The sequence below is a fragment of the Adiantum capillus-veneris genome, chromosome 23 (genome assembly GCF_014529385.1).
Source record: "Adiantum capillus-veneris isolate H3 chromosome 23, ASM1452938v2, whole genome shotgun sequence".
Classification (NCBI taxonomy): domain Eukaryota; kingdom Viridiplantae; phylum Streptophyta; class Polypodiopsida; order Polypodiales; family Pteridaceae; genus Adiantum; species Adiantum capillus-veneris.
The window spans coordinates 42,021,593-42,045,776 of NC_140953.1; the positions used below are offsets into that span (position 1 = coordinate 42,021,593).

At 45.0% G+C, this 24,184-nt stretch overlaps 1 protein-coding gene across 1 annotated transcript in view; it reads left to right on the forward strand.

Annotated features, from left to right (window-relative positions):
• The first annotated feature begins 572 nt into the window (after positions 1-572).
• Positions 573-24,184, forward strand: part of RPL15 (ribosomal protein L15) — a 33,722-nt gene continuing 10,110 nt past the window's right edge. The window contains exons 1-2 of the mRNA XM_086497273.1: positions 573-729; positions 844-982. Coding sequence (XP_086353399.1) covers positions 679-729; positions 844-982 — 190 coding nt within the window. The 5' untranslated portion in view covers positions 573-678. The remainder of the gene's footprint in view (positions 730-843; positions 983-24,184) is intronic.

Sequence of the window (24,184 nt, forward strand, 5' to 3'; positions counted from 1 at the left end):
ATCTTGACTTTTCTTTTAGGCTATGGCATCTCATGTGCAATGTCCATGTCTGTGTTTGCTTTGTGGCTATGGATAGAGCTCTTATAGCATTGGATCCTCATTTGAGGGTACTGTAGGCTGGTTAGCCATCGTTTTAGCTTGGGATTTTGTCACCACTCTGAGCGAGATTAGTTCACACTCAGTTTCAGATGAGTTAAAAGAGGAAATTACTTCAAGATAGTACAATGGAATTTTACTTCTCATTTTGGACACATCCTTTGACATGTCTTTAGGTGCTTTTTGGCAGTTTCTAGCTAAATGATCTATGCCACAACGTGCATATTGTCTAGATTGTCGAGCCAACTGGCCTTATTCCTCTCTTACTCCTCGTCAGAGTCTGATGGGAAATCTTTTAGCCATTGTTGTGGACCAAAGCATTTTGAGCATATGAAAAGTGTAGCTTGTGGGTCCTTCACTAACTCTCTAGCTATGCCACCACTTGAGCTAGCACTAGTGCTAGTGTTGTCCTCTTTATTGTATACTTTGGTTGGCACTAGCCGTGCCTTTGCTTACTTCTCCTTGGGCTACTTAGTTTAGTTTTTGATGATGTGAGAACCCACACCAACACAAACGTCGCCTAGGCCTCTCTACTTTTGATATGCATTTTGCACAAGGCTTATCCTAGTTGAGCTCGAAGGAATGGCGAGGGCGGCAGCAGCAGCAATCGTGCCCTCGCGAACGCTTCTCAAGGTAAGGAAGCGTTCTTAGGAGAGGAATGTATACATGCCGGCGTGTCCATGTTTGTCCGGAGTGTATCTGCGAATGCTTATTAGTGCTTATGTATCGCAATGGTTTTTGCTTTAGGAGCACATAACACAGGTGCCGTCCTTCTCAAAATGCAGCTTTGCACGAGGCCAACCCTTGACCACACTTGTCTCCGTTTCTTCTCCCAATCAGCAACGTTCTTCCATACTTTCTGTTCAAGCGACTGCCACTACTTTAGGTACTTTGCTACTCTCTATTTCTTTTAGCATGGAGGTAATTTGTTAGCATGTTGATCTGCACCATGCTGTAAACTTCAGTCCTAAAGGCTCGAGGACTGACAACTGAGCAAGGATTTTCCACAGTATGATTGTGCTTTGGAGGATGCAAAATATTTGTGAAGAATTCGATGAGATGCATTATGCAAATATCATGAAATTGTTCTAAGTGTTGTCTGTTGCAAACTTTTGATCATCTTTTGACATCATCGTCATCATTAGTTTCTCGCTCTCTTTGAAATTTATTTTGCCAAATCTCATCGTTTTTGAATTGGAATGAGAGTAGAAGTTGGGGTGGGGAGAGCATTTAAGGTAATCCTTATTGGGTGGGAAACATGTGTCAAGGGCTTCTTATTTTCAGACAATGTTGACAATTGAAATCTGCTCAACGAGTGCACATGTAAGGAAAGCTCAAACAGAGCATTGGCTGGTCTGCGAAAACAGAAGATTGTAAAGTTAAAGCACCAGAGATTACTTAAGACTGGTGCTCCCTTTTAGCCTCACCCGCTTCTACCTCTCGTAGCCTTTCATCCAACCACGGCTCATGTTAAATATCGGCTAGCTACGTTACGTGTAGGTGGAGCACACCAGTAGAGCCGGTCACGGCGCTTTTGGGGGGTAGATTTTTTTTTTTGAGTTATGAGAGGCAGGCTGCACTACTCCTTCAACCATGCATGGGTAGCGTAGAGGTATAGCAATGGACCGTGGCGGGGACGACCAGGGTTCAAGACGTCCGCACCCCAAACGTGTTGACCCTTTGGTCAACTACTCTCAACTGGTTTGAATTCACCGGCAACCGGCTCCGCTTGCCATGCCACGCAGGCAAGCTAGCCGATATATAACCAAATCCATCCAACCACATACTCATGCGTGCTCACACACACACACACTCACACACCCACACACCCACATGTTTGCAGTGTCATTCACCCTTTCCAGCTCATTCACAGGGAGTAAGACTGGTTTGGAAAAAAGGGTATTTTAGGGTCGAGGATAAGGTCCAAGGTGTGAGGGAGTTTCGTACAATCTATATGGCGGGTCTTGTCAATTTCTTAGAGAGATTTTAGAGCAAGATAGGGGACCGGATCAAGGTTGTATTCCAATCTCTTAATTATCTTTCTTCCCGTACTGTACGATAAACATGCTTTCTGGTATTAGTACTTAAGGTACTGATCTTACTTTATGCACGTACAATACATATACATGCATGTATACGTGTGCATGTATGTCAATGTGTACGCATGCATATTTACATGTATGCAACCACGCCTAAGTAGACATGTTCGTCTATTTGTAATTAATACTTGACACATTTTTGGCACTGGTAGTGACTACGCATACCAAACAATGTTTTTTATGGTTTTTTCCGAACTGTATTTATTGTACCTATCCACCTTGGACTGGATTCATATTCTTCCTCAGCAAGGTCTCATTGGTTGGATGGATGCTCTTGTATTAAGAGTTTTGGAGGTCATCCCCTGGTTTCTCTGTCTACATTTAGTGAGAGAGGGCTTTGTTGTGGCTGTGCTTGGCCTTGTGAGGCTCTTCTAGTGTCTAGAAGGAGGTCGAGTCTGTGTCTGGCTCTGCCGCTTGTGTGCCACTGACACGAGGGCGTTTTAATTTAGGTTTATGACTTTATCGTCCCATTCCTCATGTTTATAGGGTTGTGGGGTATTTTGGCTGGGTAGGGCAGCTCTTGAGCTCCACCATATAGGGGGCAGGGGCACCTGATTCCTAGAAAAGTGTGGTAGCATTGAGCTCTCTCTCGCATTGTCGATATTTCCCTGCATGGTTTATCCCACTCTTGCTCTCTTCATCTTGCGTCTCTCTCTCTCCCCCCCCCCCCCCCCCCCCCCGCTCTCATGTCACCTCAACTACTGTTGCACTTTGACATGCTATTAGAGCCATGGCTTGACGAGGCTGGTCTTGTGATCAAGAGTGCGTGAAAGGCTGTTTGAAACCTTGGGCTGTAGATTTTCAGCCAGGCAGAGAGTGACTTGTGGCTTGGTTTCCATTATAGATTCTTCACTACATTGCAGGTTTTTATTAGGAGGGTTGATAGCGCTTTGCTAGTAGATGACAGAGTATGGTGCTTGTATCGCGCATGGGGGTGCATCTCTTGGCGAGAGGTGGTGATGTGTTGTGGATTCAACATGAGTTGGTCATCTATTCTACATGTTGCCTCGATGGTGGTGCCGGATTCTTGTTTAGAAGGGAGGATCATCTTATTACCTATGCTTCAATGGAACAATTGGATTGATGATATTGGCGGGGAGGTATTGCAGCTATCTCATGATTTGTGCTTTATAGCTAGAGGGGGTTGGTACCACAGAAAACACGTTCGGATAGATGAGCGGGTCCTCTACTCACTAAGGATTGTTGATTACTTTGGATTTAATGAAATGGAAAGACTACAATTGTTTTACACGTGGTACAAAATGTTCTCATCAGGAGCATTACTCGATTGGCTTGATGTGGGTGGTTTTGAGGCCATGCGGCCTACTATCTGGTACTTCTATCCACATGTAATTTTCCCATATGGAATTTGAGTTCTAGAGGAGATTCCAAGGTTGCACTCAGAGACTTGGATGTGAATAGCCCTATTGTCTTCTCTTTGTAGCAAGCTCAAGGAATTAGGGAGTCATTCCAACTTCCTTGGTAGAGTCTAGAGGTCCTATTAAGATGTTGCAGCAACAGTGTTAAGACTTACACCACTCTGTTGCTTCACAGGTCTAGGGCATACTTGTACGGCTAGTATGTCTTCGGGGTTGGCCATCCATACTCTAGATTGCTTCTGGTCCGATCGCCTGAGTTTGGGGCCGACCGCCCACATATATTTCCATATATCATTTTTTCTGTTGGGTCATGCGGATTTTTATCAGGCCTTGCCCTACCTCTCATTGGGCACCTATTTATGGGGCCAGGGGGGTACCCACTTCCATCATTTGGTGATAGTGTATTGGGTCTTCTGCTCATGGTAGTCATGGGGGGCTGATCGCCCCCTCTTCACCATATCTTGCGTTTGTGGTCTACTGTCTCTCTCTCTCTCTCTCCTCTCCTCTCTCACGCTTCCGCACACGCGCACTCACTTGGTATCAGAGCTCAAGCATCACATGGTATCAATTGCCAGTTCACATGGTATCAGTCGCCAGCATTGAGGGTGCATGTCCGCATCAGGTTCTCCTCTCAAGGGCGGGATCACATCAGCCAGAGATCAGCAAAAGCCGGGCAAGCGACGGCATCTGGAGCAGTTTCTGTCACGGGAATCCCCAATTTTCACCTGCGTTTTGCTTCCTCCAATGGCAACCACCTGCTTGCTGCCAACGCTACCATTTCTGGACATCTTTGTCGCAGAAAACCCCTCCAAATCCATTTGCGTATTTGACCGTCATCTGCGTTTTTGGGTTTTCAGCCCATTTTCATGCGGTTTTATTGGTCACTTTGTGTCGTTGACACCTTCCACAAGTTGCTGGGCACCTAGGGTACCCATCAAGCTTTTGTTTTTTCAGCAAACATAAGGTTTTTGGTGTTAAAAAGTGCAGCAAAAGTGGACTGCATTTTTGCAGCAGAAGAGAAGTGCTCAGCTTCTGAACCCCGGATCTCGCCACCACCTACCCGACCTTGCATCTGGTGCATTGTCGGCGAGTATCCTCTCCGTCTTCATTAGATTTCAGCCTGCTGTTTTTTTTCTCTGTTTTCAGCCCTCCGACGGCTGTGCACATAGAGATAAACCTTCCCTACACCCTCTGCATTACTCCGGACCCTGCCGGGAGCATATGAGCGTGCTGAAAATCGCTGGACAGCAGCGTTTTCATCGCCTCGCAGTTGTGTTTTTGGGTGGACAACACACTTCACATGCGTTTTTTACAGAGGATGAAGTTACCTCCTGCCAGGACACCATCTGGTGGTTGTCCGTGCGGTCTCTCTGTGACTGTTGCAATACACAATATCTTCGACATTGGCTCGATCATCTATGGGCGTACGATCCTTGGGAGATCTATTCATTTGAGCCATCATTCGGCGGTTGCACACTCCGGAGGGGGTGGTGATTTGTGGTTTGCAATGGACACACCTATGCACTCATCAGAGGAGTTCACAGGAGATATGGCCATGCTCATGGCATATGGGATTCCGACAATCCCAGAGAAGACACCACCATCTTGGGTGGACAGACACTTATCACTTGACCTCGACATGTTAGATCACTTGCTTACACAGGAGCATCTACATGGACTTAGGATCTCTTCTTGGACAGGTTCATTGCTTGGATCTACAGACTGGAGTGAGACTTCAGTGCTTTGGACTCTCTTGGAGAGTTTACGCGCGAGATGCGGGAGATTAGGCATTACGCACCTAAATCTGGAGTCACCCGGAGCTTGGCTTGGATGGTAGTGCAGTTGCTCTTCAATACTCTTGATCATTTGGATTGCTACCTTCAGAGTTGCTTACACTCACCCTCGTTAACCTTACAACAGACTTATTCCCCGACCTAGGCAATAGGCCACTCCCAACTCATTCATCTTGAGAGCCACACCGACCCGCGGCAAGGTCTAGTGGTATTGTTGGTGGGATTATGCTTTGGTTTACACAGCAGGATTGGAGGCAGGAGTTACTGGCACATCTTGTTCTGGCCACTGATTCCCAGGTTTTCCTTAGCTCAGACGTCTCAGTCTGGCTTCCCTACTTTTACATGATGATTACGGTGCAGACAGATTGGTCTGGCCTTTCCTCTTTTTAGAGGCCCTTCATAGCGCAAACTGTTGAGTCTGGCTTTCCCCTCATCTTGGATTACCCTACCTACTGACAGGACACCATCCGGTGGTGGTTCGTGCGGTCTATCGATGACTGCTACAGCTTACGGTAGCTTCTACAGTGCAGACTGTGTAGTCTGGCTTTCCTTGATTCAGAGGAGTTTATGACGCAAATTGCTACATCTGGCCTTTCTGGAGTTTTACACAGCTTAGCCACTTGGCCACCTTGGGTTGCAGGTTCATGCATTGACAGGTTTCCGGTCATTCTCATGACGGTTTCTGGGCTTCTCCATTTTCTCCAGACGGTTTGACTACAAGCACCATAGATCCTATTGGGCAGGACACTTGCAAGTCTATTGGCACTTCTTTCACAACAAGAAGTTGTTTTCCCACTTAGTTTAGGACCTTCACATAGTATCTTCACCCTGTACTAGCGGAGTACAACAATTTGCTACACTGCTCGTGACGGCATCTTTCCACGGAGATTTCTTGGTGGTCTGGACACCCCAAATTGCTGCTACACTTGCTGAGTTTCCCGGAGTATTGTCCTTCAGTGGACATTGCAGCAGACATCTTCATCATTTGCCTCACATCTTCGGCTTCACGCGGTTTGTTCAACATTAGGTGCTGAGAGGGGTTGTTAGACTTACACCACTTTGCTGCTTCAGAGGTCTAGGGCATACTTGTACGGCTAGTATGTCTCCGGGCTGGCCACCCCTAGTCTAGGTTGCTGCTGGACCGGCCAAAAGAGTTTGGGGCCGACCGCCCACTTATGTCCAGGCGCCCACATATATTTCCATATATCATTTTTCTGTTGGGTCATGGGGATTTTTATTAGGCCTTGCCCTACCTCCCATTGGGCACCTATTTATGGGGCCAGGGGGGTACCCACTTCCATCATTTGGTGATAGTGTATTGGGTCTTCTGCTCATGGTAGTCATGGGGGGACTGATCGCCCCTCTTCACCATATCTTGCGTTTGTGGTCTACTGTCTCTCTCCTTTCCTCTCTCACGCTTCCGCACACGCGAACTCTCACAAACAGACCAGGGGATGGTTGTTTATCTTCGTGAGCATGCATCATGGGACGTTTATGTTTTGTTGGTTTTGCGGCATTGTAAGCATGTCTATGGAGTATGTTTTGGCCAATCCTATGCTAGTGGAGGCTCAATTGGCCTCCTACACACTCTCTATAACCTAAAGCTATTGATGACATGCCCATGCAACATGGTGTACAAGGATGGAGCTCTAGCCTGTACTGTTGACACAACTCCCATAGACTTGGCGGACACTTCTTACGGTGCATACACGTATTAGCCATTGTTGACACAGAGTGAGAAGATCGACACGGTACTGGGGACCAAAAGATGGGTTGGTCCCCCCTCCTAATAGTATCTTTATTACTGAGGAGAAGTCTATACAAGCTCTTGAATCAAACGTATTACCACATTTGTTCTAGAATAAGACTTGATGCTTCCCGGAAGCCTCAACTTCCATCCTCAAGGCAAAGCCCCATTCTTAGGAAATTCCGCTCCTTGTTCAGAATCCTTGAGAATCTAAGTTCGCGCCTCTAGATCTCACCTTCCAGACTCGGGGCATGGCATCCCTGCAACCCTTTTCCGACTCTAATCCCAGAGTCCTCTTCCTGCAGAATAATTCTGCTTTCTCTGACACGAAGTCCTTCCCTGGGAATCTCAAGTTTCTGATCCCAACTTGAGAGTCTATCACTCCCAGATTTGTAAATTTACTTCCCAATCTCGGGTACGAAACCCTTGGGCTGATTTGGCTCTAGTTCCTCAGAGCGCTGCACTCCTTCAGAGGCTCATGCCTTCCTTTGCTCCTACTCCCTCGCGAAGAGGAAGTACACCTGCAAACAAACACTCAGAGATCATAACATGAAAAACGTTACCTTCAAAGTCTCCACGCTCGAAAACGCAACTCGGTTCTCGAAGAGCAATTCCCTGGAAGAGATCTTTGCATAGAGAAACATATCTTTCAATTCTACACACAAAAGAGGTGTGTTGTCGGGTTCCTTCTCGTAAATCAGGCCGGTCCACGTCATTTATGGGCTGAAAACAGAGAAAAACAGCAACTTGTCGCGATAGAAACTCTTGCACTTCTTCGCGAGGGAACTCACGCACTCGGTCTTGGCAACAACGGGTACACTCGGGCAGCCATGGACAACACCGACGGCATCGTCTTTGGGGCTGAAAATCTGCAGCAGCATCTCCTTGAAGCTAGCGCTTGCCTTTTTCTTCTCTAGTGCTGGCTGTTTCTCTTCTCTAGCGCTGGCCCGTTTCTTCTCTAGCACTGGCTGTTTCTCTAGGGATGGAGAGAAATGCGCTTTAAAGCTCCTGGCAGCTGACAGGAATAGGGAGTTCCTCTTGCTTTTCTCAACCGGAATAGGGTAGGTGGGGCGCCTCAATCAGGGAGAGGGAGAGAGTGCTCTTTCATTACGAGAAAGAGAGGGGGAGAGAGAGCGCTGGCTGATTTACTGCTTTATTAGTCAGAGGCCGCCCACTTAAATAAGTGGGCGGCTGGTCACTTTTTAGAGATGGTCTGAACCTGCCCAAAAACTTAATAAAACCTTATGAGTTGAAACAATGCTTACACAACACTTCCCAGGTGTCCCTGGATGCAATCACATGCACAATTGCAATGCAGACATTGACTTCCTCGCGGGAAAGCATCTGCTTTCTCGAAAAGCAACTCGCTTTCTCAGAAAGCATCCGTTTTTCCTCAGTTTTCTCTGAACCCATAGGAATTTCCTCCCGACTATGGAATATTCCCTTTTCAATGCTGTCTCAAACTATTGACGTGTCAAGCCTTGAAGAATGGAGCCAACTTGCAGATCCCGGCCAAGGGGCCTAAACCCTAGAAGAAGCAGAAGCAACAGAAGAATCAGAAGCAATAGAAGGATTTTACGCTGGCCTACTGACGTGGCAGAGGCGTATGGAATCCTGCATTTTACGCTAACATGCTGACGTGGCAATTGTACGGACGTTCGGATTTCGCGCTTGCAAGTGCTGACATGGCAATGTACGGATTTCCGCGTTGTGCGTTGACAAGTGCTGACCTAGCATTGTACGGATTTTCGTAAATTGCATTGACAGCTTTTTACATCAGCTTTTTGTTCTAGTTTCTTTTGAGTTTAAAGCTTTTTATGTAAACTGCTTTTAATGGCCAAGGGCCTACTAATATGAGGCTAGGGCTCATTCTCTAGAACTTTTCTTGGAAAAGGTGCAGAGCGTGGAGTACCGGCTTGTATTGTGTTGATGCAATGCAAAGACATACCGAAAGGGGCGCCAAGGTTTGGGGCCAATACTCTTTGGGGTGGATTTCCACCACTCCTTGTCGCGTGTCGTCTCTCTCTTTCAATTCAGTTGTTATTGAAGTGCTAAAAGTCTCTTCAGCTTGCTCTTTTCTATTGGCAGGTGGTGCCCCGGTCACCCACCTTGTGACGTATCAGGATTACCCTCACCTAGTCCTTTCCTACTGAACTTACGGTACAATCTCCTTCGCGATGCTCAATATCACCCATCCAATGACGCATCAGAGATGTCCGTTCCCGGATGGTCAAATACTTCTTCCCAATGCTCTCTGTCACCCATCCGATGTGACACATGAGAAGTATCCATTTCCGGTGGCCTTATAGATATTCCCATTCACGGTGCTCTTATCATTACTTTGAATGACATACTAGAAATATCTGTACTCGGATGTCTTTAGTGAGAAAAACCCTCTCACTTAAAATTCCAATAGTTCATTTAGAATTATTTTTCTTGGTGTTCCAAGCAAGAAAACCCTCTCACTTATAAATCGAATCATTTATTTAGAATGATTTTTCTGTTAGCTAAAGCCAATTTAGCAACATCCCTCACTCTTACAAACAATTGTCCTCAACTGTAGAGGTCCGACTGAGCTGCCCGTGGAGAAACCGGAAAAATTGGAGACCTTGCTCAATGGTGAGTTGAGCTAGTCCTTTCTCAAAAGAGAACTTTAAAATTAACAAAAACTCAATAATTCAAAAACTTACCTTACTAGTTCATGTCCTTCCTCCAGTACCTCGAGGATATCCTTCATCAATCATCAAACGTACGAGGCACGTAAGGACTCGTCATTCACGTCTTCCCAAGAGATCGGAAGGTCCCTTATCCGAGAATCTGTTAAGTGAATTCCGTTTTCTCCAGCTCGAGAAGAATAATCTTCCTAGAAATCAATCTTGACAACAAGGCCTGCATCTTCGGTATCCATGTACCCAGAGTGTACATAATACTCGTGCTATGTTGGTTCCTTCATAATTCCCTACTCGCAGTAGCAGGTAATCTGTTCGAGAATTACCTGATACCAGATCAATCATGGACCTTTCGAATGGTTAAATAAAGCAGTTCATCGCATAAAACAATGTTTCGACTCAACCCTACTCTCACACTCGAGAGTGATCAGTCCTGGTTAGACATATGCATTTTTAATGCGAAAAAGAAAACGCACTTTGTAATTTCCTCAAAGAAGTAACTTTGATCAAAGATGTGCCCTCTCACTTAAAGTTTGAAGGTCTTCTGTCCAAAATCTCAAGAGTTTGTTTGAATTCCTATACTCCAAAATTTTCTCCGAATAGCAAGGTATCCTTTGAAGAGAGGTAACAAAAATTCGTTGTTTCTGTGTTTAATGGTTTGCGTCCCACTGTGGGGATTAGATTCTATGTACAATGTGTACACTTTCAGCTTGTATTGTTGACTCCACCATCCGCTGCAGAGTATCTTGCAGATGCGTCTACGAAATTCGAGCAAAAGTCCTTCATTGAATTTCTTCATCTTTTCTTCTTCAAAGAGGGTTCAAGAGTGGAGCCACCTTTGAAAGAGTGAACCAATACTTGTTCACGTAATCCGAGACTCGCTCGTGCTCCCATTGGGCAAACCTGTCCCAATCTTCTTTGATGCCTTCCTCAAAGTGTAGAGGAAAAAAAAGTTCTCGGAAAATTAAGGCTTGAATTGAATTCAAGTCTTGTTTTGAATTCCTTGCAGAGCTTTCGTATACCACCAAGCACTCGCAGCCCCCTTGATCTCATACATCACCTTCAACACTTTTGACAAATTGCCGTTCGAAACAACAACCTCAAATCGTAAAAAATAAAGCGGTGTTAAGACTTACACCACTTTGCTGCTTCACAGGTCTAGGTCATACATGTACGGCTAGTATGTCTCCGGGTTGGCCACCCATAGTCTAGGTTGTACCAGGTCTGGCCGCCCACCTTTGTTCGGGCGCCCTCATATATTTCCCTATACTCTTTTTATGGTGGGTCGTGAAGCATCCTTCTGGCTTGCTCGACATCCCCCTTGGGCACCTATATATGGGGCCATGGGGGGTACTCACAGTCATACTCTGACATACATTGTATTGCAAGTTTTGTGGTTGATGGTGGTCATGGGGGGTTGATTAGCCCTCTCCTCTCACATCTAGCATTTGTCTACTCTCTCTCTCTCTCTCTCTCTCTCATGCTTCCGCACGCGCACTCACATGGTATGAGAGCTCAAACATCACGTGGTATCTCCACATCAAGTTTCCTCCCAAGGGATCTTCACAATCAGCATTTTCTGAAAATCTGCCAGCGTTTTTGTAAAAAACCAGGCAAGCGATGAGTTTTTCATCGCCGAGGACTCCCCACCACCTGCGTTTTTGCAGATCAGGCCAGCGTTTTTGCTTCTAGCTGCCACCGCTACCTTTGTTGGGCACTTTTGTCGCCGGAACACCCCTCCCTCTACTTGCGTTTTGGGGCTGAAATGCCAGCGTTTTCACGACAACAGTTCAATGTTTTTGCAAGAGGGGGCAGCGTTAGGCCTTGCCCATTGGATCTTGCTTTCCCACACTGCATCGCATCTGGTGTGTTGCTGTCGAGAATCCTCTTCATCTGCTACAGATTTCAGCCATTTATACCTGCTGTTTTCTCTGTTTCCAGCCTATCAGAGGTTGTTACTTTGATTCCCCACCCTCCCTAGACCCTCTGCACCGCTCCGGACCCAGCCGAGGGCGTACGAGCATGCTGAAAATCGCTGGACAGCAGCATTTTCATCACCTTGCAGTTGTGTTTTTGGTTGGACAGCAGACACTTGGCTTGCGTTTTTTACAGACGATGAAGTTACCTCCCTCTAGGACACCATCTGATGGTGGTCCATGCAGTCTCTCAGTGACTGCTGCAGTACACGGTATCTTTGACATCAGCTTGATCAGATACGGGCGTATGATCCTTGGGAGATCCATTCCTTCCAGCCATCATTCAACAGTTGCTCACTCTAGAGGGGGTGGTGACTTGTGGTTTGCTATGGACACACCTATGCACTCATCAAAGGAGTTTACACGAGATATGGCCATGCTCATGGCATATGGGATTCCGACATTCCCAGAGAAGACACCACGATCTTGGGTGGACAGACACTTACCCCTTGACTTCAACATGTCAGATCACTTGCTTACACAGGAGCATCTACATGGACTTAGGGAGAGGATTTTGGACAGGTCCATTGCTTGGATCTACAGACTGGAGTGGGACTTCAGTGCTTTGGACTCCCTTGGAGAGTTTACCCACGAGATTTGGGAGATCAGGCATCCCGCGACTACATCCGGAGTCACTCGGAGCTTGGCTTGGATGGTAGTGTAGTTGCTCTGCTACACTCCTGATCATTTGGAGTGCTACCTTCAAAGTTGCTTATACTCACCCTCGGTAACCTTACAACAGACCCTCCCCCGACTTGGGCAGAAGACCATTCCCAGCTCATTTACATTTGAGAGCCACACTGACTTGCGGTTTGGTGGGGTTGTTGGCGTGGATTTTGTTTTGGTTGAGACCGAAGGATTTGGAGGCAAGAGATACACGCAAGACGACGCAGACATCTTGGTCTGGCAACTTCACTTTACAACGCATACTAGGCCTAGGCCTCTGTAGAAGTAATGGCAAGAGGGGGGGACTGCTCATGAAAGTGTCGCCATGCCTCACCTATGTCTTGACTCAAGAATAGCTGATATAGATCTTGCTCTAGTTGAGCCAGAAAAGACCTCTTCTTCTGGCGCACTAGGCGTCGGAAGGCAATTCGTGACTGTCTGTGAGTGATATTCCCCAAAATCACCTCCCTCTGAAGTCTGGCTCTCATTTGCAGCAATCCTCATCATAACCAGCTGTTCTGCAATCCTCATCATACCAGCTGTTCTGGGGGCATCCTCCCAGAACGTCACCTTTGCTCAGGCTGGGGGTGTGGGTATGCCTTTGCTGCTGCATTATGCAAAGTCTGTGTAAGTACAGTAGTAAGCTCCTCCAGAGGTCGCCATGGCTCCTTAGTGCACAAGTGTCTGTAGATCCCATCTATGTAGACAGAGTCCGTCTCCCGTGTAAAGGTGTAGTGCATGCACACATGCTTGCTGTAATTTTTTGCACATAACCTGAAAATGTCACCGGGTTCCAATGCCGAAATAGAGACCTTTTTCGCAATGGAATCACACCAAACTTTGTGTATGTGTAGTGTAGGTAGAGAACTAGATTCTATGAGTACTTTGCTGAAATTCCCCCTAATAGACGTGATTAGGGGCTGAAAACAGAGAATTTGCAGCAGCTAGGCGTGAAAGAAAGAGATTTTCCTTCTACTTTTCGCGATGAATCTTCCCCATCAGAGCCTATGATAAAGAGAAACCTTGTTCTACGTGATGGGAGCTCCAGGACTCCGCATACACCACAAGGGCTGATTCTCTAGCTTCAATGGAGAGCTCTGGTGCGTAGAGCATGCTCACTTTAGGGGGGTAGGTGCATTGCCAACCTGTGAAGAGGGGGAGGAGGTGCTCCTATATAGCCAGCCAGAAGAGGGGGCGTTAGAGGATGAGGGAGGGTGAGAGTGAGAGTGAGAGAGTCACTTTGCATTGGTAAGTGTGCCAAGTGGCACACTTAATAACTTAAAAACCATTCAACGTTCACATTTAAATGTTCCTATGCTGTTAATAAAATGTGCAAATTATCTCACAACTGCACACATGGATGCTACTTATGAAAACGTTAGTGCTCCTCGGCACAATGGCTTACCGGCATTGCTCCGACATTACTTGGTCGCACTTGTCTGGCCATTTGGTCCTGCACAAACAATTAAAATTAGTTTAACTGACTTATCCTAAGGCCTTAAAAATAATATAGGCCTTAGGATTACTGTTCTAAAGACCCTATCTCATTCCTGTGCTCGCACTGACGCGCATAATTTTTTGATGTTGAAATCTGAGGCTACTATCTACCCCTTATTGAAGACCCGATTTCCCAATCACTAGGGCTTCAGGGTATTTTTTGCTAGGGTCTCCTTGCGGTGCTCTTGCCCAAGTTTGGGCGCACCTGAGGCGCTAGAGCTGCTAGAGCTGCTAGAGCTGCTAGTTCTATTCTGATGTGCAGATAACTAATTAGATAATTATGTTCTCGTAAATAAATTAAGTATTTACGAAGTCTGACATTCTTACATCCCGCTTGGTTCTAAACAGTTGACCTCAACTGTAGAGCGTTAACATAATTGTGCAAGATGTCTGGGTAGTCTTTGTAAATAAATTAATTATTTACAAAGTTTGACATTGTTACGTCCCTCTTGGTTCTAAACAGTTGACCTCAACTGTAGAGCGTCAACATAATTGTGCAAGATGTCTGGGTAGTCCTTGAGATCGGACTCAAATCATCCACTTTGCATCTAAAGGGATGTAATTACTAAATACTTTCGATGTAGTCTCCGGACTTCAGTTATCTCTCGTAGTGGTGTATTATTTGTTCTGGTAGAAGGATTTCCTCAGTCTTTTCGACTTTTGGAGGATTTTCTTATACTCGAGCCACTGGAGGAGGACCAACATATGGTTGAAGGAGACTCACATGAAAAGCATTATGGATGCGCCAATGAGAAGGGAAATCCAAATCAAAAGTTACTTCATTGACTTTATCTGTAATCTTGAAAGGCCGTAAAATCTATGGGAAAGTTTAACAACCTTCCCTTTTCCGACCCACTTTTTCAATCTAGCTTTCTCAAACTTAAGTAGAACGTATTGTCCTGACTCCTTTTTCAAGATTGAGATTTCGGATTTGCTTGTCTGCTTTTCTCTTCTGTTGCTCTCGAGTACGAAGAATTGCTTGCTTTACTTGCTTGATACCGCCTACAAATTCGTCTACGGCAAAGATATTTTCTTTGGTAACCATAATAGGAAGTAAGAGTGGCGTCTGTCATGGATGCTTGAGAGTCGGTCGCTGCCTGCATCATCGCCTACATCATTAATAGAAGGCTCTAGAAGGATCTAGAAGATTCTAGAAGGTTCTAAAAGTATAAAGGAGATTCAAGAAGTTTCTAGAAGCTTCGAGAAGATTATGGAAGAACCTAGAAGTTTCTGGAAAGCTCTAGAGAGTTGAAGAAGAATCAAGAAGGTTCTAGAGGATTCTAACCTCCTCAAGAAGAACCTAGAAAGTTCTAACCTCCTCAAGCACTAGTATAAATAGGGGTCTTGGGCCACAAGCCCCTTAGTCTTGCCAACACCAGTTGTGAGGCTCCTATGAGGAAATCCCTCTCCTAGTTCTTATGTTCAAGTCTCGTCCTTGCAATCAAGCCTTGTCTTGTACTCAAGTCATGTAATCCAAGTCTTGTATCTAGCTCTCTTCATAAAGTATTGAGTCTTATAATCAATATTAAGCTTATCATCAAGTCAAAGTTCTTGTACATTGTGAGCGCCTCCTCTTGCTCTCTTTTAGCTCTATATGCGCTCATAACAGTTTGACAAGACTACCATCTCTTAATCTTCTCAAGCCATCATGGAGCCGACGATGGAAGGTGTCATCAACGCATTACAAAGCATCCAAGCTCAGTTACAAGAACTTCGCAAGAGTAACGCTCAACTTCAAGCAGGGCAACCCATAATCTTGGGACCGGCGTTGCAAAATCTTCAGTGTCAAATGCAAGAGTTTCAAGAGACAAGCACAAGCTGCAAGATCTAGCTATTCTCAACAACATAAGAAGGAGCCGAAGGTCAGCATGCCTGAAAAGTTTGATGGGACTAGATCAAAGTTTAGAGGTTTTCTCCAACAAGTGCATCTCTTCATTTGAATGCAACGAGAGTGCTATCCAGATGATGCCTCTCAAGTAGGTCTTATTGGGACCCTCCTCTCGGGCACGGCTCTCTCCTGGTTTGCTCCCTTACTTGAAAAAGAATCTCCTCTTCTTCATGACTTTGAAGCTTTTGTGCGGGAGTTCTCTGCAACTTTTGGGGATACTGATAGAGCAAGGGTTGTTGAAACCAAACTTAGAAATCTCCGCCAAGGATCAAGACCTGCATCCGTCTATGCATCCGAGTTTCAACAGCTCACTTGTGATCTGACTTGGCATGAGGAATATTTCATTAGCCAATTTCGATGGGGATTAAAGGATGACGTAAAAGATCTTTTATTGACTATGCCAAAGGTTCACACACTAAGCGAGTTCATCGCTCAAGCAATAGAATGTGATAATCGACTATTTGAGGAGACAAGAGAGGCGTCTTGGGGCACCATTGCGACCCCAAATAGAAGTGACACATAATGGGTACACACCTCAACAGGGCCATGAATCAAGCATTGAGCCCATGCAAATTGATTTAGCACGGTTTCAACCTCTCTCAGCCCACGAGAAGCAAAGGCGACGCATTAATGGGCCTAAACAAGATCACCGTCAAGAATCGCTATCCCCTTCCCTTGATCCCAGAGCATCTTGAGCGCCTTGGCAAGGCAAGAATATTTACAAAAATAGATCTTCGTGGTGCTTATAACCTAGTCAGAATCAAAGAAGGTGATGAGTAGAAGACATCCTTTCGGACAAGGTATGGCCACTTTGAATACACCGTCATGCCATTTGGTCTCACAAATGCCCCAGCTGTTTTTCAACATTTAATGAACGATATCTTTCGGGAGTATTTGGATTATTTTGTGGTAACATATTTGGATGATATTTTGATATTTTCCAAGGATCAAGAAGAACATGAGCACCATGTACGATTAGTACTTGAAAAGCTTCGTGCATCAGGGTTATATGCAAAGTTGGAGAAGTGCTCTTTTCATCAATCTAAGGTGGAATTTCTTGGTTATGTAATTTCTGAAAAGGGAATCTCCATGGATCCAAAGAAGGTTCAAACCATCCTTGATTGGGAGACACCCACCTCGATAAGAGATGTTCAATGTTTCTTCGGATATCGTATCTTTATACAGGGATACTCCAAGGTGGTTACAACACTCACAAGGTTGACATGCCATAATAAGTTTGTCTGGGACTCAGAGGCCGCGAAAGCGTTTCAAACTCTCAAGCAAGCCGTCACGACCGCACCCATTCTAATTCACGCAGATCCTACAAAGCCTTTCATCCTAGAAATAGACGCTTCCGATTTTTCCCTTTGCGCTATTTTATTCCAAGTAGGAGAGGATGGTCGAGTACATCCAGTGGCTTTTCATTCCCGCAAGTTCTCAGCTGCAGAAATCAATTATGAAATCCATGACAAAGAGCTCTTAGCAATCATTGACTCCTTCGACACTCGGCGTCACCTACTTGAAGGAGCTCCTCATAAGATCACTGTCTATACAGATCACAAGGTTTGACATCCCGCGTCTTGAATCTTCGCCAAGCTAGGTGGAGTGGTATCCTATCAAGGTTTGATTTTCTTATCTCTTATAGACCTGGCCGTCAACAAGCTAAGCCAGATGCCTTATCAAGAAGATCCTACCTTGCATCTAGAGAAGGCGACGCAGCATTTGATCAACAAGAGTCAGTGATTTTGTAACCTGAGCAGCTTAAGCTAAACGCCACCATGAGCCAAGCTCCTGAAGATTCTACTTTTCTTTCTAAGGTGAAGACGCAAATTGCCAAAGACCCACTTGCTCAGAATATTAGACAACAACTACAAGGACAAGAGGTTAATGAGGACTTTCAAGAAATTGATGGACTAATTTACTATAAGGGTCTTCTCTATATTCCGCCAGGACCAACACGCTTGGAGGTACTTCAGCAACGGCATGATCTTCCATGAGCAGGGCATTTTGGGGTTAATAAGACAATTGAGCTTCTCTCCCGTGACTTTTGGTGGCCTCAAATGTGGAAGCTTGTCAAGGAGTATGTAGGCACTTGTGACACTTGCAATAGATCAAAGGCCCCTCATCATCGTCCTCATGGGTTACTCCATCCCTTTCCCATTCCAACCAAACCGTGGTCATCCATCTCCATGGATTTCATTGTAGAGCTACCTTGTCACAAGGATTTGACTCCATTTTAGTGGTCGTGGATCGGTTTACAAAAATGGCACACTTCATTCGAACCACTAAAACCATCACCAGCGAAGGTATGGCCAAACTCTTTCTACAGCATATCTATCGTTATCACGGATTACCGGATGACATAGTTTCTGATCGAGGCCCACAATTAATCTCTAGCTTTTGGAAAAGCTTATTCAAGCTACTCGGAGTACAAATCAACCTCTCCTCAGCAAATCACCCACAAAGTGATGGACAAACAGAGAGAGTAAACCAAGCTTTGGAACAGTATCTCCGCTGTACTATCAATTATCACCAGGATAATTGGGTCGAGCTTCTACCGCTAGCAGAATTCTCCTATAATAATAGTTTTCATGCCTCCACCCGTCACACTCCATTCTTTGCTAATTATGGTCAACATCCCAAACAAGATATCCACAGACACTATCAAGTCAAGAATCCAGCTGCTATTCATCTTACACAACAATTATCTGCAATTCACAAAGAACTTACAATTCATATCAAAGAAGCTCAATCCAAGTATAAGGAAAGTGCAGATCTCCATCACATGCAACATCCAAAATACAAAGGAGGGGATAAAGTGTGGCTCCTCCGACATGATTTGCGTTCATCTCGTCCTTGTCAAAAGCTTGATTACCGAAGGCTTGGCCCGTTTAAAATTATCCGTCAAGTCAATCCGGTCACTTATCGACTCCGATTGCCCTCATCCATGAAAATCCATCCGCTCTTTCATGTCTCAGTCCTAGAACCTTGTCACACAACTAAGATCCCTGGAAGAGCCCTACAACCACCTCCTTCGGTTGAGATTCAAGGACATGACGAATATGAGGTCGAGAAAGTCCTAGATTTTCGAGTTTCGCGTGGCAAGTTACAGAACTTGGTGCATTGGAAAGGCTATGATGTCAGTGAACGAACCTGGAACCAGCACACAATCTTTAGCATGCATCTCTCAAAGTCCAAGAGGTCGATCAACAGCATCCATGGAAGCCCCAGTCAAGGAACACCACAGCTCCTCGTGGAACTCGTCGCTAGAGGAGGGGGTAATGTCATGGATGCTTGAGAGTCAGTCACTGCCTGCATCATCGCCTACATCATTACTAGAAGACTCTAGAAGGATCTAGAAGATTCTAGAAGGTTCCAAAAGTATAAAGGAGATTCTAGAAGTTTCTAGAAGCTTGGAGAAGATTATGGAAGAACCTAGAAGTTTCTGGAAAGCTCTAGAAAGTTGCAGAAGGATTTAGAAGGTTCTAGAAGAACTAGAAGGATCAAGAAGTTTCTAGAAGTTGAGAGAAGATTCCGGAAGAATCTAGAAGTTTCTGGAAAGCTCTAGAAAGTTGAAGAAGAATCAAGAAGGTTCTAGAAGATTCTAACCTCCTCAAGAAGAACCTAGAAAGTTCTAACCTCCTCAAGTAACCTCCTCAAGCACTAGTATAAATAGGGGTCTTGGGCCACAAGCCCCTCAGTCTCGCCAACACCAGTTGTGAGGCTCTAATGAGGAAATCCCTCTTCTAGTTCTTATGTTCAAGTCTTGTCCTTGCAATCAAGCCTTGTCTTGTACTCGAGTCATGTAATCCAAGTCTTGTATCTAGCTCTCTTCATAAAGTATTAAGTCTTATAATCATTATTAAGCTTATCATCAAGTCCAAGTTCTTGTACATTGTGAGCGCCTCCTCTTGCTCTCTATTAGCTCTATACGCGCTCATAACAGCTTTCCATAAATAGTTTCGAAGGGAGCTTTACTAGTTGAGGAATGTATGGTATTATTATACGCAAACTCAACTAAGGGTAAGTACCGTTCCCATGGTTTGTCTTTCCGAAACATAGCACTTGAGAAGGTCTAAAATAGTGGCATTAGCAATTTCGCTTTGACCATCTGTTTGAGGATGATAAGTTGATGAAAAATCAAGCTTAGTTTCCAAATTCTTGAACAATGCTTGCCAAAATAGATGTGCGAGGTTTCTCTATCGTTGACAATAGTCTTTGGCAATCCATGATGTTTAAAAATATGAGCTAGAAATATTCTAGCCATGTGATCAGCTTTGATCGTCTTCTTAAGTGGAAGGAAATGTGCTTGCTTACTGAATCTATCGACTATATTCCAGATTGCATCATTTTCATTCTTGGATCTAGGAAGATCTGTAATAAAATCCATATGGCAATACTTTCCCATGGGCTGTCGGGCACACGCAGTGGCTAAAGCTTGCCGTAAACTTTACGTCGATCATATTTCACTTTTTGGCATACTAAACACTCGCGTACATATTTTTCAATGTCCGCCCTCAGTGTTGGCCAAAAGAAATATCTTTCGAGAGCACTAGTGGTGGGAGAATTATGTGCTTCATCCATCACCTACTGTCTTAAGGGCTGAGGTATGCATATCGCTTGTTGATCATATAGTGTATCATCCCCACTGAGAGATTCTAATTCCTCATGATAAATAGTTGTCATCAAGGTAGTTAGGTACGTAGTGTTCGGTACAAATTCGATACGTAAGGTACGTAGTACAGAATGGATTGAGTTTTTAGGTACGTAAAAATTCGTCCTTTTTTTCACAAAGCCTAAAATAGGGGGAACTTCATACATTTACGTATGCATTCACCAAGACTACAAATAAAGACTAGCAAATCAACAGTACACCGTTACAAATGCCAAAAATTGGACGCCACGACTCTAACCGAACAATGAATACGCAAAGCTGAGATTAGCTAACCATTGATCAATGTCTACAAACAAATAGCATAAGATGTTTGCTGCTATGGTCACATAAAACTAAGAGTATCAAAATAAATACATAGTGAATTATGAAAATGATAAATCAAAGACTGAAGTCTGAAGTCCTGACTCCAATAACTAGTAAGCACTAAAAACCGCACACTCAGCACTGCACTCAAAAGCCATCATCATCATCAGAGGACGATGAAGATGATGATGAGGACATCTCTGCCTCTGTGAGGATATCGCCCTCATCATCATACTCTGGCCCTGTAAACCCTGGGTTCCTTGGTGTGTCTGCATCATCCTCATGTGGATCATCGTGCTCTGAAGTCTGGAGGAGACGAATAGCCGGGTTTGCTCGAACGTGAGGTCTGCGTACTGGAAGCTTCCCAATCCGAATGCTCTCTCGTTGTGCGATGTCAGGATTTGTATCCTCCTGTTGGAGAGGGATGCTCAAGGCCCGAGCGCATGACCTGGTGACTCGCCTATCCACACTCTCCAACTCTCTGTGAAGTTCTCGTAGTATCTCTCATGCTCGTCTCTGATACGAGTATCTATCTCCTCTGCTGTAGGGTCTGGAACCATCTTCACCTCCGTAGGATCCACTTGCACCAACATTGATAAAAATCCATAAAGATTTAAAGATACTTCAAGTAATTCAACCTAGTCTATCTACGAGCCTTTAGTGGACTGAAGCATAAAACAAAGTTCAAACCTGCTTGGGATTTCCCAAAGCATGGAAAGAGCGCACTAGCCTCATGTTCGCTCGACAGTTCTCTAGCTGGGTCTTGCTCAATTTGTTCCTGATCTTCGTGTGCACCAAGGAATATGCACTCCAATTGCGCTCACAAGCGCCAGCTGAACAATCCTGATGGCAATGTACACGAGGTGCAAATTTTTAGAGGACAAAAGTGCACAAGGGCAACATTTTAGGCACAACTCACAAACATGTTACAACTTGAGTACCTGAGAGAGAATACGTAGAGCTAGCTTGCAAATTTGTGGAAGACCTGAACTTCCATAGTTCTGCCACCAATTGAGGGGAAGCTTGGTAACCTCCGGTCTCACCGCAACACTCCTCATGAAAGTAGGATCCAAGTTTTTCATGAAGCTTGACATCTCACCATCTATGATCAGCTGCTCATCCTCGCTGAACATGAGATTGAGGTACTCCGAACGAAGGGTCAACAAGGCCATGGTTCCAAAAAGCTCAGGCTTCTTGTAGAAGGGATGGAGTATAGCCGCCATCCCATGAATGGGATGACTCATATACTGCCATCGACTATCTACAATAGCCAGAATGTCGTTCCGTCTGCAAGTTCAAAAAGAGAACAGTCATTGAATCTGAGATTGGCAGATTTCCTATCATTCTATTTAAAAAAAAGCAAGGTAAGCAACCTAATGATTCTTACCACTCTAGAGGTAGTGTCCTGCACGTCTCAACGTGTCCTCTCATCTGCATGGAAAGGTGAAATACTAGATTAAGGGTAGATCCCTCCTTATCTGTCACGCTCAAGAGAACAAAGAGTGGTTGAAGAGCCACGACAAAGCTATGCACCTTTGTCCAGAAGGCTTCATCTAGAATCTTCCTTTGAATGGCCTTGGTAGGCTCCTGTCCTAATGCGCCACTTTGGATCCACAACATTCTGCAAAAGTGGGTCCCTCAACCTGTACAATATCTAAAGAACAAGGTACATGTATGCAAACCTGGTCTTCGAGGGCCGCACCATATCCAATGTGCCGTGGCTCCTGAAGATCGCTAGAGCTTGGTGCTTCTCGCGGAAAAAGTGGTAATCCTCGTTGCCTTAGACACAATAGGCTGAACCCACGGCAATTTTCCTATGTCCTCCATGAGTAAGTCTAGGCAATGGGCGGCACATGGAGTCCACACAATGCGAGGGAAATCCCTCTCTACCATATCACCCATGGCCTTGCAATTGCTAGCGTTATCGGTAACAACCTGCAAGTAGCCAAACAATATACATTGAAATAGCAGAGATAGAACAAAAAACACAAGGAGAAGAGATGCTAGTAGCAAGATGGGGAGATTGAATTTACCTGCACCACATTCTCCTTTCCCACCTCAAGAATGGCTTGACGAATATGTTTGTAGATGAACTCTGTAGTGATCTTCTCACCTGCCTGTCCGGCATCCACGGCTCTCAGAAAGTACGTACCAAGGCAAGATGAGACTAGAAGGTTGATGATGTGGCGTCTACGTAAATCACTCCATCCATCAAAAATGATAGAACACCCAAAAGTCTCCCAGCTTTTACTAGAGTGACTGCTCTGTCAATGACCGCTTTCTGCTCATCTAGCATACTCGTACGCATCTTGTTGTAATCCAAGCCAGTCCACGACTCTGTGGGGCCAGCCTGAGAAATGGCTCTGACCATCCTCTTCCATTGATCTGTTCGAAGCACATTGAAATTATTGAATGCAATATTGCACTCTACAAGAGTGCGAGCAATCTCCATCTCTGTTATCTTTTCTCTCTCTTTCACCCAAGAGTGAGAGTTTACTCGTGAAGGCAACGTGGTCTGCCTTGGTGCATTGGTGGGAGCTGTAGACCATTCATCCCCAATGTCCTCCTCATCATGCCTTGCTACACGAGCTCTTTTCCTACTAGTGCCGACACTGGAGGGCACACTAGTTTGAGAGCGAGAACCCATTTCTCCATCTCTTGGATTGTCACCAAGGTCCCCAAGTAATGCATCCTGCAAGGCATCCTGTGAAATCGAAGACCCCCTCGAAGGTGCACTTGATTCTGAGGAGAAATGCTCTGGAATTAGGTTTTCCTTGATTAGAGGTGGAATCTTCTCACATTGATCGCAGTGATTTGTAGTACCTATCCCTGTAAGATGCTTGAGAACACGAGTAATAGTACTCGTCTTGCTTTCCCCACAGTATTTGCACTGCCACTGACGAGTACCGGACCCTTGCTGACCCGGTGTAGTAACTATTCTGACCACGTGGGTGTGCATGTCCCACATTGAGTTGGGTTTGCGAGGCATCTTACTGATCACCTGCAAGAGAGGAGCACTCATTGGTCAATTGCACCTTGCACAATATCTGTAGGTTCTAACCAGAAGCGCTCAATAATCAGCAGCAGAAGGCGTTTTGCAATAAAAGACCCCAGCACCTGAAATAGGGCTTAATGTAAAAAAAAAAAACACGGATACAGTACCTATCCGTACGTAGGATACGGTACGGTACGGTTGTACGGTACGGATATGATCCGTACGTACGTACGGATGTAACCTTGGTTGTCATTGCATTGATCTTTGGACGCCTGGAGAGAGCATCTACAGCCGCATTCTTTATTCTAGAAGTGTGTAAAATCTGAAGATGGAACATTGAAAGAAAGTTTGCCCATCTCATCTGCTTTTCTGATAACTTTCTGTGTGAAAAAGTAGCAAAG